This window comes from Triticum aestivum, chromosome 6A, assembly GCF_018294505.1.
Source record: "Triticum aestivum cultivar Chinese Spring chromosome 6A, IWGSC CS RefSeq v2.1, whole genome shotgun sequence".
NCBI classification, from domain to species: Eukaryota; Viridiplantae; Streptophyta; class Magnoliopsida; order Poales; family Poaceae; genus Triticum; species Triticum aestivum.
Window position 1 is genome coordinate 566,298,919 of NC_057809.1, and position 15,918 is coordinate 566,314,836.

The following is a 15,918-nucleotide window of genomic DNA, read 5'->3' on the forward strand; positions in this document are numbered from 1 at the left end:
TTGGTGTCGTTTTCCCTCTAGGGGGCTTCGTCTTTGGAGCTGGACATCGGCATGCGGGACTTGTGGATGGCGTCGGTTCACGTCGAGACTTCTGTGGCGACAATGATGGGGTGAGCGAGGTCGGAGACGTGGTGCTGGTTGAGGTAGTCGGCTCTTCTCTGACGTGTCCGTGGGATTGCCTCGGCTGTTTTTCGCAGTGAAGTCGAAGCTGCTGTGGCGGGGCCCAGTGGTATACGATGACCTGTGATGGGTGGTCTGTTCGGTGATCCTCCATGGCGCCAACCTTGCCTAGTTCTCCTTCGTAGTTCTTCATCAGAGTTGGAGTTGCGCTGTCTTGCCGCAGGTGGCTGAGTTCTGGCATGGGTCTTCATGTAGCTCCTCATGGCCTCTTCAGTATGGGTTGGGTCAATGATCGTCTACGACAAAGTCGGAGTCGTTTGCTCGGTGTTTAAGGGTTGGCGATGAGGCCACTAGGGGAGAAGTGATGACGATGATGCCCGCGTACTGTCTCGATGATGCCCTTGTTGGAGTGTGTGTGTGGGGGGGGGGGTATCCAGTGTGTGCCGCTCAGCGGTTTGTGATGGTTTTCGCCCGGTTTCCCAGTAATTAACCGAGCAACTCTCTTCTGCTTAATTAATGGATGAGGCAAAACTTTTGCCTCCGTTTCGAAAAAAAAAAACTGATGGCACGTAGTACCATAACATGACACTTAAACATTACACAAGTCTTCATAAGAAAGCATAAGCCAAACATAATATGAGGTAAGATCTCTCGCACACCGCCTGTTAATTTTGATCTTGATGACGATAGGTTGAAACTTCAATAGAAAATAGCATCTAAACCACACGTGTTTCCACAAAAAAAAAATTACGATGTGTTCTGCCATGGAAATATGCTTGCCATGTCAATTTAAGATGTTTTTTTCCCATGGCAATTTAAGATGTGTTTTTTTCATGGTAAATAAGATTTTTGCTGCAATGGCAAATTTAGATGTGTTTTCATCGCAAGTTTGGAGTTTTCCCCGCACATCATTTTTTAACAAAAGATTTCTTGCCATGGCAATTTCACTATATTAGCCATACGACAACATTCAGATATGTTGCACTTGCCATGTCAACTTAAGATGTGTTTGCCATGACTAGTTCACTCATTTTCTTTCTCAAACAAAACATAGCAAATTTAAATGAAATGCCATGGAAAATCTTGTTATGAATCTACCATGGCAAATTGTTCACACCTTTTGTGGTCCAATTGGTCATTGTACATATGGACATGGCAACTAAAATCATATTAACTTATGTTAAGTTTTATAGATGTTTTGCCATGGCCAACTAAAGCATATGTTGCCATGATGGCAACTTTTGTTTTTCGTGCCTTTCTCAAGAGTTTTGTTGCCATGGTTAATCTAGATGTTTTTTTGCCATGGCATCTTTGAAATGTAGTTTTATCGATCATGACAAATCATACTCTAGATGTTTTTTTGCCATGGTTACTGTAGATGATTTTTTTCATCACAAGGTATTATAATGAAAAATGTCGTAAGGGCATCTCCAACACCGACCCTCAAACCGCCCGCATCCGTCCGAAACGCGATGTCCGGACCGCGGAAGCCATCCAACATGGGCATGTATCGGTCTGTTGCGCGGTTCGGACGTACTTTCTCCCTCAAACCGGAGACAAACGTGGGGGATGCCAGAGGACGACGTCCCAATGGAGGATGCAGCCAACGACGAGTCGACGCCACCCTCCTCGTCCGTGCCACCCTCACAGGTGCATTGCACCATGACCATCGGCGAGGCCCATGCCCATTCCATGGACACGATGCGGGAGGAGCGGTTTCAGGAGGCGTAGGCCGACGCCGCAGGGTTCTATGCTTTCTAGCCCCATATGACAAAAGTGAGCTTCCCCTATCTCTTTTGTAGGGATCAAATAACGTTGCTCATTTGTGAATAGCATTTCATGCTTCCGCTACTTTGTCGGAGAGATCCATAGAAACTCAAAATGGAAAAGCGGATGGCATTGTTCATGCGATAGCCGGAAAAGTAAGTTCTCCCGCTGGCTCCACAACCACCAACTTCTCCAGGAGCACCTCCAAGAGGAGGAGGAGCTCACTGCCAGCATGGCGGCCGCGTAGGATGCGGACGTGCCGGAGTAGGCGGCATTGTTTGATTCCTACAGCTTCGCCCGCGAGATCCGCCTCGCCCGCTGGCGGTGCCGCCAGCGGGCGGCCGAACTGGCGGCCGCCTACAAGGAGTACAGAAAGAAACATAGGGTTTTGATTGTGTAGGGCGACCAGGAGGCCGTTCTGGTTCGTTAGGGGGGAGTACAGAAAGAAACGTTCGGTCTGGCACTTGCCGAGGCTGAATGTGTGGGCATTATCGGTGTCCTAAAAATTCAGATTACTAATACAAGAAATGAAATTCAAAACACATAGGGTTTTGATTGTGTTATGCATAGTTGTGAAATATTTACTGAATATTATTATCTATACCTAATAATAAAAAGGCTATTGCTTCTGGTGGTAAGTCATAAAAATTACCCCAAAATGCAAAATATTACACATCAATGTCACCTACAAATGATAAAAAAGCGTTTTACTCGGGAGAATCCCCTGCACGGGCCGGCCCATGCAGTAGGGACTTCCTATACTGCACTCTGCACGCTGGGAGACGATGCAGTGTGCCCGTTTGGGCCCGCCCATGTCTGGCGGCCTTTTTTAGTTTCATTTTTTTTCTTTTCCGTTTCCATTTTTTTCTACTTTCAATAATTTAGGACTTCAGAAAAGTTCAAATTTTTTAGAAAAAATGAGAATTCTTAAATAAAGAGTTTAATAAATCATAAATTGTTTGTGGATTTAAAAAACGTTCATGACTTTGTAAAAACAATTCTAATTTATAAATTGTTTGAAATTTTGAAAACTGATGTTTGTGAAATCAAAATATGTTCATGATATTTTAAAATGTTTGTGTATTAAAAAGAATTTTGAAACAAAATGTTTAATAAATCATACAATGTTTGTGGATTTAAAAATGTTTATGATTTTGTAAAAAAAATCTTATTCAGAAATTATTTGAAAATTTGAACACAAATGTTTGTGAAATCAGAAAATGTTCATGATATTTTATAATGTGGGGGCCGCTACGCGTCGGCCTGCGGATCTTCTTAAAAGATCCGCTGCCTCGCGAGCCGTGAGATCTGACACAATCAAGCGATTGAACGTCTTACTTTATTTTGCAACAAAGGGCTTGTTGCGGAAACATTTAGAAACAAAGGTTAGGTTGCATTTTTTTAAACATAGGTTGTGTAGCACAATTTTTTTTCCGTCTTCACTTTTTTTTTGCAACAGAGGTATTGTTGCAGAAAAACTTTGAAACTGAGGTGATGTTGCAGATTTTTTTTATTTTTCCTCCCGTTTATGTGGTGTTATAGAAGAAAATTTTACAACATGACTTATGTTGCAGAAATCTTCCTTGCAACAGATTGAATGTTGCAAAAAAAAAGAACAACATTGTCGTTCGCCACAAGCTCCCGCCGGACAGTGGTGGTGGCGAGCGGCGCCACCCGTCCCCGCCATCGTGACGCCCGTGGGCGAGTGCCAGAGCTCCGACCACTTTGCCTCATCACCATCGTCCTCACTGGTGAGATGTACGCCATTGATAGGCATAAGAGAGAGAAGTTGGAAAGAGATAAGACGAGAGAGAAAGATACGAAGAGATAAGATGAGGAAGAAAAATGTGGGTAGTTCAGTGGGCCACGTGTCAACCGAAGGGAGCGGCAAATGCGGCCGTGTAATCAGTCGGCTGATGGGGATCTTTTCCCTTAAAATGTTCGTGTATTAAAAAGATTTTTGACATAAAATATTTAATAAATCATAAAATATTTCTGGATTAAAAAATGTTCGCAATTTTGTAAAAAAATGTTTGTTTATTCAAAAAATGTTTGAAATGTTTGGAAAATAAAAAAATGTTCATGATATTTTAAAAAGTTCGTGTATTAAAAATGTTAATGAAATTAAACTAAATTTCACCAATTCAAAAAATATTCATGAATGGAAAAATACCCTAAAAATGCAAAAACCGTGACTTACAAAATAGTTTATTCATTCATGAAATGTTCGCGGAATCAAGAAAATCATTTATTTCAAAAAAATCATTAAATATAAAAATGTTCTTGAAATTCAAAAATTGTTTTATCAATTTCTGGAAAAATGTTCGTCGATTCTAAAAACGTTTGCAGATTCAAGAAAATTTATTAAACAAATGTTCACATTTTAAAAAACGTTTATCAATAATATAAAATGTTCATGAATTTAAAAAGTGTTCTTGATTTTAGAAAATGTTTGAAAATATGTAAAACTGTTCACGAACTTGAAAAATGTTCATGATTTCAAATATGTTCACGAGTTTAAGAAAATGTTTATGATCTCATGAAATTAAGAGTGATAGTGTATCTTGGTGATACGGCAAAATGTGGTCATGTTCATTGGAGATGATGATTTTTTTCCCATTGCAACCCTTTTTGCTAGTCATGTCTATCTATCTATCTTCTATCTACTATCTACTATCTATCTATCTACTATCTACTTTCTACTACCACTATAAAAAAAAGAGAGAGGACATATCCAAACAATCAGACCCATTCATTAGCAAGATCTAATGGCTCTTAATCATTTTTGTTTAACGGAACAAGCCACGGAGTTAAGCCACTAACCCTGGATCGATAAGCCCTACCCCAATAAAACCGCTGCGCATGACACCACGCCCACACTACCTTTTCCCCGCTCCTCCTCCAAGGGACGCCAACATTCGCCAGAGCCACCGCCTCCAGTCCCGCGCCATCCACCAACCCTCCGCTGCCTCCCGCGCCATCCGCCACCCGCTGATCCACTCGGCCTCCACCGCTGCCGATCCACTCATTCTCCGCTGCCACTCAGATTGGCCTCCGTCGCCGCCACCGGTCCTGCTTCCCCGCGGACAAATACGAGCGTGAGCAGCCCCCCACCGGTCCAAGAATGCGGGAACGGCCCCGCCGCTGCCGCCCGCCGGTCTACCTCTACTGCCCACACCAACCTCTCAATCCCTCCTCTTCCCGCTGCATCTCCCACGCCCCAGCCACCCCTCATCCAGCGCGCCTCCGCGCCGGGACGCCGCTGCTCCTCATTCAGTGCGGTGCTCCTCCGCAGCCGGCGGCCCTTGCTCCTTCGCCAGCGCGCCTCCACGCCGGGCCGCCGCCACTCCTCATCCTCAGCCCTGTCGCCGCCTCGCGCGCCTCTGCGCCTGGCCACCGCGAGCGTGCGTCCGCTCCACGCCTCCCCGCGCACAAAGAGGCCGGCCCTCCACATTTCCCACGACACGCCCGGGGAGCTCCTTGTGCGAAAAATCCCTCAACAATTGGCGCGCCGATGACATCCATATCCTTTCCAGTAAATCAGGTTCATAAAGTAGCAAGTATTTATGTCCAGTTATATGCTTATACTAATTTCTTCACTTCCCCATGGTTTTACCTTCATCCACATGCATCTCCCTTAGAATTAGAGGAATTTTCTCCGTTTAATGGGAAAGCAACTGGTTGATGTGAAAATCTGTGAAAACAACAATTGAAGTGGGGTAAATCATTGGGATTTTGTGCTGTGTCTCTATCGGAAGTTTGAAGTCGCCCCGTGTCCTTCGTTACATAGGACTATGCGTGTCTGTACATTGGACAAAGAGGTATTCAAAATTTCCTTTTTTCCAACTAATGCATACATATTTGGCTCTGGTTTGTAGCTGAATTTCACCTAACCCAGTTCATACTTTCCTACTCAATTCGCTGTAGCTATTTTGTTTCATTTCTTTAATATTTATATTAACTATGTTTATTGGCACAAGGGATTTTGAAAATGTGTCACTAATTAGTCTTTTTGCGGCATGTGCTAACCATAGCTATCACATATATCCTGAACTGCAAAGTGGAGATGCACAATTTGTTGAGTTCTGACTATACACACTCAGTTGCTGTGATAAAATGAAGAAATAAACATGTTTCTTTTCGGGTTGTGGAAGTCAATTATTTAAAAAGGCTTTAGAAAATCTCATTGGCAGGAAGTTGTTTCATATTTTCTAGAGCCATTGAAAACTTCTTGTTGGGGTCTCTGATTGTGTCAAAAAGTTGTTAAGCTCATAAATGAATGTATGATCAAAGGGGGGTCATGCCTCCTGTAGTTTTTAGTGTTTACTTTCTCATCTCAGTGCAGAATTGTCTCCTTTGTTTATGTATCCAGTTTGAGTTTGTCTGCTATTTTGCTGACCAGCTGTTCAAAGCTTCTCACTATTTGCATGTACTTGCTCATCTGTAAAGAGGGTCTCGATGGCCTAAAATGCAGACTTCCCTACTCTTTTTGTGATATGTGGACCTGAAATAATTTATTATTTATATAGGACAATATGATGTTCACAATGATGCACATGCTTCAGATTGACTATATAGATCCTATGATTAAAGAGGGACAAGTTTACTATATGGAGCTATACGAGGTATGAGCTTGAGGCGCTCTTAGTGGCGCGCCGTTGTGGGAGGCGCATGCACTGTGGTGGGCCGAGGTGTGTACTACGTGGGAGATGTGAGGAAAATGCTCAATTCCTATTTTGAGTAAGTCCCACCCATGGAACCTCATAAGGCTAAGGCATTTAGACTAGATGTCTCGATTATGTGGTTGCCCACTTGATTTCTTCTTTCACTGTAGTTGATGGTATGAGAAACAATATATGAAGACTTGGTTATTTCTTTCAGTTGAGACGTCCAGTGAGAATTTAGCACCGACATAATGAGAGTGGAATTCAGCCCTGAAGAAAGCACTGTCAAATGAACCGGCATATATTTCATCACTTGGTTCTTCTATCTATGAAGTAGTGTGAACCTGCATTCCAAATTTCTTCTACATGAAGCAGATATGCTATATTGCTATTTGAGATGTGATTCTCCTGTCCTTAGAAGCATGTTCTTTGTCCTAATTTTTTGTATGCTCTATGTTCTTCAGAGATTATACTTAAAACAGTCTTGATTAGTGTTACGGCATATCTCTCTCAAGGTTGTTTTGGTGATTGATGACAACATGTTTGCGGACTAATCATGTGCTTTGAATAGTTCACAGATTCACCCCTGGCACGAGACGTTTTCTTTCCTTCGGAGTGTCGTTCAAGACGGTGTAGCTCTTTCGTTTCTCTCTCGGTGGACTAGTTGCGTAGAGGGCACCGTACTATCAAGAGGGGGTCCGCTGGGGTATTGCATGGGTGGAATCAACACGTACACATCAACTTCTCACCCTCCGAGCTTTTCCATTCCATTGAAGAGATCTCTCCGCTTTTCTTTGTCCTGTCTGGGTCCCAGCGGTAGTACCGTGCAACCCAGCCGTAGTACCGCTACGGAGCCACAAGCGGCAGTACCGCCCGTGACTCCACAACAGTAGTACTGCTGGGGTGCCTGGCACCACCGCCTCGTCCTCAGCCTCTTTGGAGAGATTCTCTCTCTCTCTTCTGTGTCCCAGCGGTAGTACCGCACTACCAGCGGTAGTACGGCCGAAAGGTCACAAGCGGCAGTTCCGCTCCACAGCGATAGTACCGCCCGTGACCCCGCTGTCGTAGTACCGCTGGGCTGTTTGGCTCCTACCGCCTCGACTCGAGGGGTCTTTTTCTCGTGTCGGGTTTTGCGGCACTAGTTGCGGTTGTAGAGGCGGTAGTACCATTTCAGGAGCGGTAGTACCGCCCCTACCACCGCGGCAGTACCGCGTTGGGTCCTTTTCCCTACTAGTCTCCTCTGCGCGGCAGTGCCGCTGGCTGGTGCGGCAGTACCGCTGACCTAGCGGTAGTACCGCCCCCTCTTAGCGGTAGTACCGCCCTGTGCGGGGCTGGTTGGTGAGGGGCAACGGTTGGATTGTTGCCCCCACTGTAAAATGGGGTCCCCTTCTTCCCTTTGACCTACCTCTTCCTCCTTAAGCTCCATTTATTGCTCAAGCTCCATTAAATGCTCCAAGCTCCATTTTCGCCCGATCTATCTCTCTAGCCAATCAAACTTGTTGATTTGCTCGGGAGTGGTTGAGAAGGCCCCGATCTACACTTCCACCAAGGGATTTTCGATTCCCCCACTCATCCCTAGCAGATCTTGTTACTCTTGGGTGTTTGAGCACCCTAGATGGTTGAGGTCACCACGGAGCCATAGTCCATTGTGGTGAAGCTTCGTGGTTTTGTTGGGAGCCTCCGATTAAGTTGTGGAGATTGCCCCAACCTTGTTTGTAAAGGTTCGGTTGCTGCCTTCAAGGGCACCAATAGTGGAATCACGGCATCTCGCATTGTGTGAGGGCGTGAGGAGAATACGGTGGCCCTAGTGGCTTCTTGGGGAGCATTGTGCCTCCACACCGCTCTAACGGAGACGTACTTCCCCTCAAAAGGAAGGAACTTCGGTAACACATCCTCGTCTTCACCGGATCCACTCTTGGTTATCTCTTACCTTTACTTGTGCAAGCTCTTTAGTGTTACTTCTCTTGCTTGCTTGTATGCTTGTTGTTATTGCATATATAGGTTGCTCACCTAGTTGCACATCTAGACAACCTACTTTGATGCAAAGTTTAATTTGGTAAAGAAAAGTAAAAATTGGTAGTTGCCTATTCACCCCCCTCTAGTCAACCATATCGATCCTTTCAATTGGTATCAGAGCCTCGTCTCTTTATTAAGGACTTTACCGTTCAAAGAGTATGGTTGATACCGTAGACGGTGTGGAGGAACACTCCGGTGTGAATCCGATCTCGTCTACAGGCGATGGGGGAACCTCGGTCTCTCGTGAGGAGTTCAATGTGGCCTTGGAGACATTGAAAACCTCCATGACGACCGAAGTTGAAAGCATGTTTACTAAATTTCTTGAGGGGCTTAAACTATCCACCGCACTGTTGAAAGTGGGTGACCCCACCAACAAGGTGACGGATACTATCCCCGACAAGGAGGAAGCTAGTAGTGAAAAGGCTCCTTCTTCTAGTGGTAAGAATGGCACCGGCATCTTTGTCCATGTGGAACCACCACTTGTTTATGGTGGACCGGTTCCTTCCACTCATTTGAATCATGCCGGTCCTCCCCCTAAGATTGTGAAAAATGAGGACTTTGATTCTTGGGTTTACCGCTTTAAACGTCATTTAAATCATGTGAACACTAACCTTTGGAGAATCATTGAAGAAGGTTTCTATCCACATGATCCAAGCAACTTCACTCCTCGAGAAGCCGCGGACAATCAATTAAATGAGAATGCTCTCTTCATCATTCAAGATGCAATTCCACCCGAAGACCTACCTCATTTTCGTCCCTTCGCCTTGGCCAAAGATGCATGGCATTGTGTTGTCTCTCTCTACCGGGGAAGCGCAAGCATTCAACGCTCCAACTATGAAGTGGTACAAGATGAGGCCGATGAGTTTGCAATGAAAGAAGATGAAGAACCTCGTGAGCTTTATCAGAGAGTAACCAAACTCGCGGTCTCACTACGAGATCACGGGAGCAAGGACACGGATGACAATTGGATCAAGCGAAAATTCCTCAAGGCAATGATGCCCTATCACAAGGCCATGTCCTCTGTCATTCGTCAAAGACCGGACTTCCACACTTTGACCTCAAGCGAAGTGTTGGATGAGTTTGTGGCCATGAACATTTTGGACAAGACCACCGACAATGCGGTGCTTCGTTCTCAAAGGGCAAAGAGGCCTAACCTTGCATTGAAGGCCAAGCTCACCGTTGAAGAAGAAGAGGAGGAAGAAGAGGAGAGCAACCCCGAAGATACGAAGTATGCATATCATGAACACATGGCACTTGCTTCAAGGCAATTTTAGAGTAAGAAAAACTCGAGGCCAAACTTTAGCAAAAACAACTCAAGTGGCACGAAGAGCAAGCAACGTGTAAGGACTTGCTATAATTGCGGCAACGTGAGTCATTTTGTTACGGAATGCCCATATGAGAAGAGGGAAGACAATGGTGGCAAGGTCATCCGAAAGGACAAGGCCAAGTCGTTCCCCAACAAGAGCAACTTCACCAAGAAGACTCCTCCCAAGGCATTGGTGGTACAAGAAGAGTACAATGAGGATGATGATGATGATGAAAGTGATGAGTCGATTGCCATGGCCGCCATTACCATTGCGACGACTCCACGGGTATCTCTCTTCGACTCACCCAATGAGAGCATCACCGCCAAGTGCCTCATGGCTAAAGCCACCAACAAGGTAACCTCCAACATCAAAACTACTGTCGTGGAATTGTCACGGCAGATGTCCTTAGTGTCAGGACTTAGTCGCGAGGCCAACGCATTTATGTGGTAGCTTGAGAGGGGTTGAGCGGAATGAGAGACGCGATGTTTTACCCAGGTTCGGCCCCTCACGGTGGAGGTAAAAGCCTACATCCTGCTTCATTGATATTGATGATGATGATCACGGTTACAAGAGTGCTCTATCTCGAGAGCTATTGTCTAAACCTAACTTGTCCAACTTGTGGAACTTGTGAATCTTGCCCCCTTTTGGGGAGCCCTGTCCCTCCTTATATATGTTGGAGGGGCGGGTTACATGTAGAGTCCTATTAGGATTAGGACTAGTCTATCTCTAATACAAACCGGATACAAGTCCAGGTCTTAGCTCCTTGTAAGATAATGTTCCTCATGCCTTTCCTCTTAAACCGGCCCACCATTAACATAAACCGGCAAGCTGGGCCTTGGGCCTTGTCATTCGTCCGGAACACGCACCGGGTCACCAATGAGTCTTCAGGCTCGTGAATCGTCATACCAGTGAACCGCCAGACACGTAAACCGCCAGACATGTAAACCGCCAATCACGTAAACTGCCAATCTCTGGCGGTTTACCAATGAAACGCCTAGTCCGGCCGGGTTATACTTCCGGCCGGTTTACGCCGCGGGGTATATCCCCGACATTAGCCCCCAAGTTTAGCTTGGATTTATTCATGGTAAACTTATGCTGCAAAATAAACACAAGAACAAATTTGACAGGTTATGCTCCGGGTTAAGAATTTTTGTAAACCGGTACCTGATCATCCTTAAGTCCTTGTTATTTCCTCCTTCTGGGAAATCCGGGTCAACAGACCAGCTTCATAATCAATTTGCTGATATTGGTTTGTCACCGAGAAATATTGTGAAGAATAACTCCTTTGACTCAGCTCCCAAAGCGCCGGTTTAAGAAATATGGGTCTGAAAATACTTATCTGATATTCAGCCGGTTTGAAGATGTAAAACTTGCCGGTTTAATATTACCAAAATGGCCGGTTTATAAATATTGATGGCGCCGGGTCATAATTGTTGTCGACACCGGGTCATGTAATTGATCTTCCTGATTTGCTCAAAACTGATAAAATAAAGATGTTCCTCCTTTATATGCATAATACATGTAGCCCCCAAGTCTTAAGAAGAGAACATAGTGATAACTTAAGACTTGCTCCAATAAGTGTTTCAACCTTGAAGAAATCCGGTTTGTTCATCTCAATCATATAAACTGAATACTCCATATATGTAGCCCCCAAGTGCCGGGTTGTCATGCTTGCAGCAACCTGGGACTTGTAATTGCCTGATGCTCAAAAAACTTCAACCAGTGTAGCCCCCAAGGGCCGGGTCATTATGCAATAATGAGCAGGGACTTTGTATATACTTCTTTTGAAAAGAATATCATATGATGTAACCCCCATCATGGGGCTTGAACTCACGTCCATAAGGTTAAGAGCTTTGTGCTTTACCAACTGAGCAGTGGATCCTTTCAACAAATGGATTAAGGCTTGTGTACCTTGAATTTTTGACAGGAGCAATTGGTAGCCCCCAAGGGTCGGCTCATTATGATGTGATGAGTCAAGTCTTCAATAAGGCCAATAAAAATGACTTTGCATTAGCCCCCAAGTGTCATGGTGCATGCTTGCAGCGACATGAGACTTGCATATTTGATATAATCTTAACTTGAATAGTGTAGCCCCCAAGTGCCGGGTCGTGAGCCTGCAGCGACTTGGAACTATTCCTTCCATTGCAGAATAAATCATATTCATATCCATTGCGCTAAAGCGACTTTGAAAACCTTAATAATATTAATAACCATAATAAAAATCCAGCCATGTTGGCTATTTGAATAATATAATCCAATGATTTATAAGCGCATGATTCCAATGGCGCAATCCAAATATATACTGGCGGCTTATAGTCCAAAGCCAGGCTGGTTTAATAAACATCGGACAATTTCTCATCATAGACTGGCGATTTATCATCTTAAAGCCAGGCCGGTTTAATAAACACCGGTGATTTATAATCATGCTTTATTCAACCTGTTTCTGTTGGAAATATGCCCTAGAGGCAATAATAAAAGCATTATTATTATATTTCTTTGTTCATGATAATTGTCTTTATTCATGCTATAATTGTATTATCCGGAAATCATAATACATGTGTGAATAACAGACACCAACATGTCCCTAGTAAGCCTCTAGTTGACTAGCTCGTTGATCAATAGATAGTCATGGTTTCCTGGCTATGGACATTGGATGTCATTGATAACGGGATCACATCATTAGGATAATGATGTGATGGACAAGACCCAATCCTAAGCATAGCGTGAGATCATGTAGTTCGTTTGCTAGAGCTTTTCTAATGTCAAGTATCTTTTCCTTTGACCATGAGATCGTGTAACTCCCGGATACCGTAGGAGTGCTTTGGGTGTATCAAACGTCACAACGTAACTGGGTGACTATAAAGGTGCATTACAGGTATCTCCGAAAGTGTCTGTTGGGTTGACACGGATCGAGACTGGGATTTGTCACTCCGTATGACGGAGAGATATCACTGGGCCCACTCGGTAATGCATCATCATAATGAGCTCAAAGTGACCAAGTGTCTGGTCACAGGATCATGCATTACGGTACGAGTAAAGTGACTTGCCGGTAACGAGATTGAACGAGGTATTGGGATACCGACGATCGGATCTCGGACAAGTAACATATTGATTGACAAAGGGAATTGCATACGGGGTTGATTAAATCCTCGACATTGTGGTTCATCCGATGAGATCATCGTGGAGCATGTGGGAGCCAACATGGGTATCCAGATCCCGCTGTTGGTTATTGACCGGAGAACGATCTCGGTCATGTCTACATGTCTCCCGAACCCGTAGGGTCTACACACTTAAGGTTCAGTGACGCTAGGGTTGTAGGGATATGTATATGCAGTAACACGAATGTTGTTCGGAGTCCCGGATGAGATCCCGGACGTCACGAGGAGTTCCGGAATGGTCCGTAGGTAAAGATTTATATATGGGAAGTCCTGTTTCGGGCATCGAGACAAGTTTCGGGGTTACCGGTATTGTACCGGGACCACCGGAAGGGTCCCGGGGGTCCACCGGGTGGGTCCACCTGTCCCGGGGGGCCACATGGGCTGTAGGGGGTGCGCCCTGGCCTACATGGGCCAAGGGCACCAGCCCCACATAGGCCCATGCGCCTAGGGTTTGAGGGGGGAAGAGTCCTAGGAGGGGAAGGCACCTCCTAGGTGCCTTGGGAGGGAGGGAAACCCCCCTTGGCCGCCGCCCCCAGGAGATTGGATCTCCTAGGGCCGGCCACCCCCCCTTGGCCCTCCTATATATAGTGGGGGAAAGGAGGGACTTCATACCTTGGCCTTTGGTTGCCTCCTTCTCCCTCTCCAACACCTCCTCCTCCTCCATAGTGCTTGGCGTAGCCCTGCCGGAGTACTGCAGCTCCATCAACACAACGCCATCGTGCTGCTGCTGGTGCCATCTCCCTCAACCTCTCCTCCCCCCCTTGCTGGATCAAGAAGGAGGAGACGTGGCTGTTCCGTACGTGTGTTGAACGTGGAGGTGCCGTCCGTTCGGTGCTAGGATCTCCGGTGATTTGGATCACGTCGTGTTCGACTACATCATCCCCGTTCTTTGAACGCTTCCGCTCGCGATCTACAAGGTATGTAGATGCATCTAATCACTCGTTGCTAGATGAACTCATAGATGGATCTTGGTGAAACCGTAGGAAAATTTTTGTTTTCTGCAACATTCCCCAACAGTGGCATCATGAGCTAGGTCTATGCGTAGTTCTTCTTGCACGAGTAGAACACAATTTGTTGTGGGCGTAGATTTGTCAACTTTCTTGCCGCTACTAGTCTTATCTTGCTTCAGCGGTATTGTGGGATGAAGCGGCCTGGACCAACCTTACACGTACGCTTACGTGAGACCGGTTCCACCGACTAACATGCACTAGTTGCATAAGGTGGCTGGCGGGTGTCTGTCTCTCCTACTTTAGTTGAAGCGGATTCGATGAAAAGGGTCCTTATGAAGGGTAAATAGAAGTTGACAAATCACGTTGTGGCTTTCACGTAGGTAAGAAAACGTTCTTGCTAGAACCCTACTTCAGCCACGTAAAACTTGCAACAACAATTAGAGAACGTCTAACTTGTTTTTGCAGCAAGTGCTTTGTGATATGATATGGCCAAAGTTGTGATGAATGATGAATGATCTATATGTCATGTATGAGATGTTCATGCTATTGTAATAGGAATCACGACTTGCATGTCGATGAGTATGACAACCGGCAGGAGCCATAGGAGTTGTCTTTATTTTTTGTATGACCTGCGTGTCATTGAAGAACGCCATGTAAACTACTTTACTTTATTACTAAACGCGTTAGTCATAGAAGTAGAAGTAGTCGTTGGCGTGACAACTTCATAAAGACACGATGATGGAGATCATGATGATGGAGATCATGGTGTCATGCCGGTGACAAGATGATCATGGAGCCCCGAAGATGAAGATCAAAGGAGCTATATGATATTGGCCATATCATGTCACTACTTTATATAATTGCATGTGATGTTTATTATGTTTTATGCATCTTGTTTACTTAGGACGACGGTAGTAAATAAGATGATCCCTTACAACAATTTCAAGAAGTGTTCTCCCCTAACTGTGCACCGTTGCTAAAGTTCGTCGTTTCGAAGCACCACGTGATGATCGGGTGTGATAGATCCTTACGTTCATATACAACGGGTGTAAGACAGTTTTACACAGCGAAAACACTTAGGGTTAACTTGACGAGCCTAGCATGTACAGACATGGCCTCGGAACACGGAGACCGAAAGGTCGAACACGAGTCGTATGGAAGATACGATCAACATGAGAATGTTCACCGACGATGACTAGTCCGTCTCACGTGATGATCGGACACGGCCTAGTCGACTCGGATCGTGTAACACTTAGATGACCAAAGGGATGTCAAATCTGAGTGGGAGTTCATTATAATTTGATTAGATGAACTTAATTATCATGAACTTTGTCTAAATATTTTACAATATGTCTTGTAGATCAAATGGCCAACGTAGTCCTCAACTTCAACGCGTTCCTAGAGAAAACCAAGCTAAAAGACGATGGCAGCAACTATACGGACTGGGTCCGGAACCTAAGGATCATCCTCATAGCTGCCAAGAAAGATTATGTCCTACAAGCACCGCTAGGTGACGCACATGTCCTCCCTGCAGAACAAGATGTTATGAACGCTTGGCAGGCACGTTCCGATGACTACTCCCTCGTTCAGTGCGGCATGCTTTACAGCTTAGAGCCGGGGCTCCAAAAGCGTTTTGAGAGAAATGGAGCATATGAGATGTTTGAAGAGCTGAAAATGGTTTTCCATGATCATGCCCGGGTCAAGAGATATGAAGTCTCCGACAAATTCTTCAGTTGTAAGATGGAGGAAAATAGTTCTGTCAGTGAGCACATACTCACTATGTCTGGGTTACATAACCGCTTGACTCAGCTGGGAGTTAATCTCCCAGATGATGTGGTCATTGACAGAATCCTCCAGTCGCTTCCACCAAGCTACAAGAGCTTTGTGATGAACTTCAATATGCAGGGGATGGAAAAGACCATTCCTGAAGTATTTG

The 15,918-nt window shown here is 45.1% G+C and overlaps 1 protein-coding gene across 4 annotated transcripts; it reads left to right on the forward strand.

The window, feature by feature from the left end:
* Nucleotides 1-4,774: 4,774 nt before the first annotated feature.
* Nucleotides 4,775-7,048, forward strand: LOC123128572 (putative transcription factor SPT20 homolog-like 2). Of its 4 annotated transcripts, none has more exons than XR_006463290.1 (3): nt 4,775-5,708; nt 6,417-6,627; nt 6,722-7,048. XR_006463290.1 is itself a non-coding variant. In XM_044548610.1 (2 exons), the coding sequence occupies exons 1-2, from the start codon at nt 5,012-5,014 to the stop codon at nt 6,516-6,518; spliced, it is 522 nt and encodes a 173-aa protein (XP_044404545.1). In that variant the 5' UTR covers nt 4,775-5,011; the 3' UTR covers nt 6,519-7,048. The 4 variants fall into 4 exon arrangements, 1 of the variants encoding a protein (XP_044404545.1); XR_006463289.1 differs by having other exon boundaries at nt 6,769-7,048; XR_006463291.1 differs by having other exon boundaries at nt 4,775-5,431; nt 6,769-7,048.
* The last annotated feature ends 8,870 nt before the right edge of the window (nt 7,049-15,918 follow it).

Excerpts from the sequence above, each read along its gene's own strand:
- LOC123128572 (XM_044548610.1), top strand. The coding sequence starts at position 5,012 with ATGCGGGAACGGCCCCGCCGCTGCCGCCCGCCGGTCTACCTCTACTGC. Across the intron at positions 5,432-6,416 it reads TATCCTTTCCAGTAAATCAG|GACAATATGATGTTCACAAT; the intron begins GTTCATAAAGTA and ends TTATTTATATAG.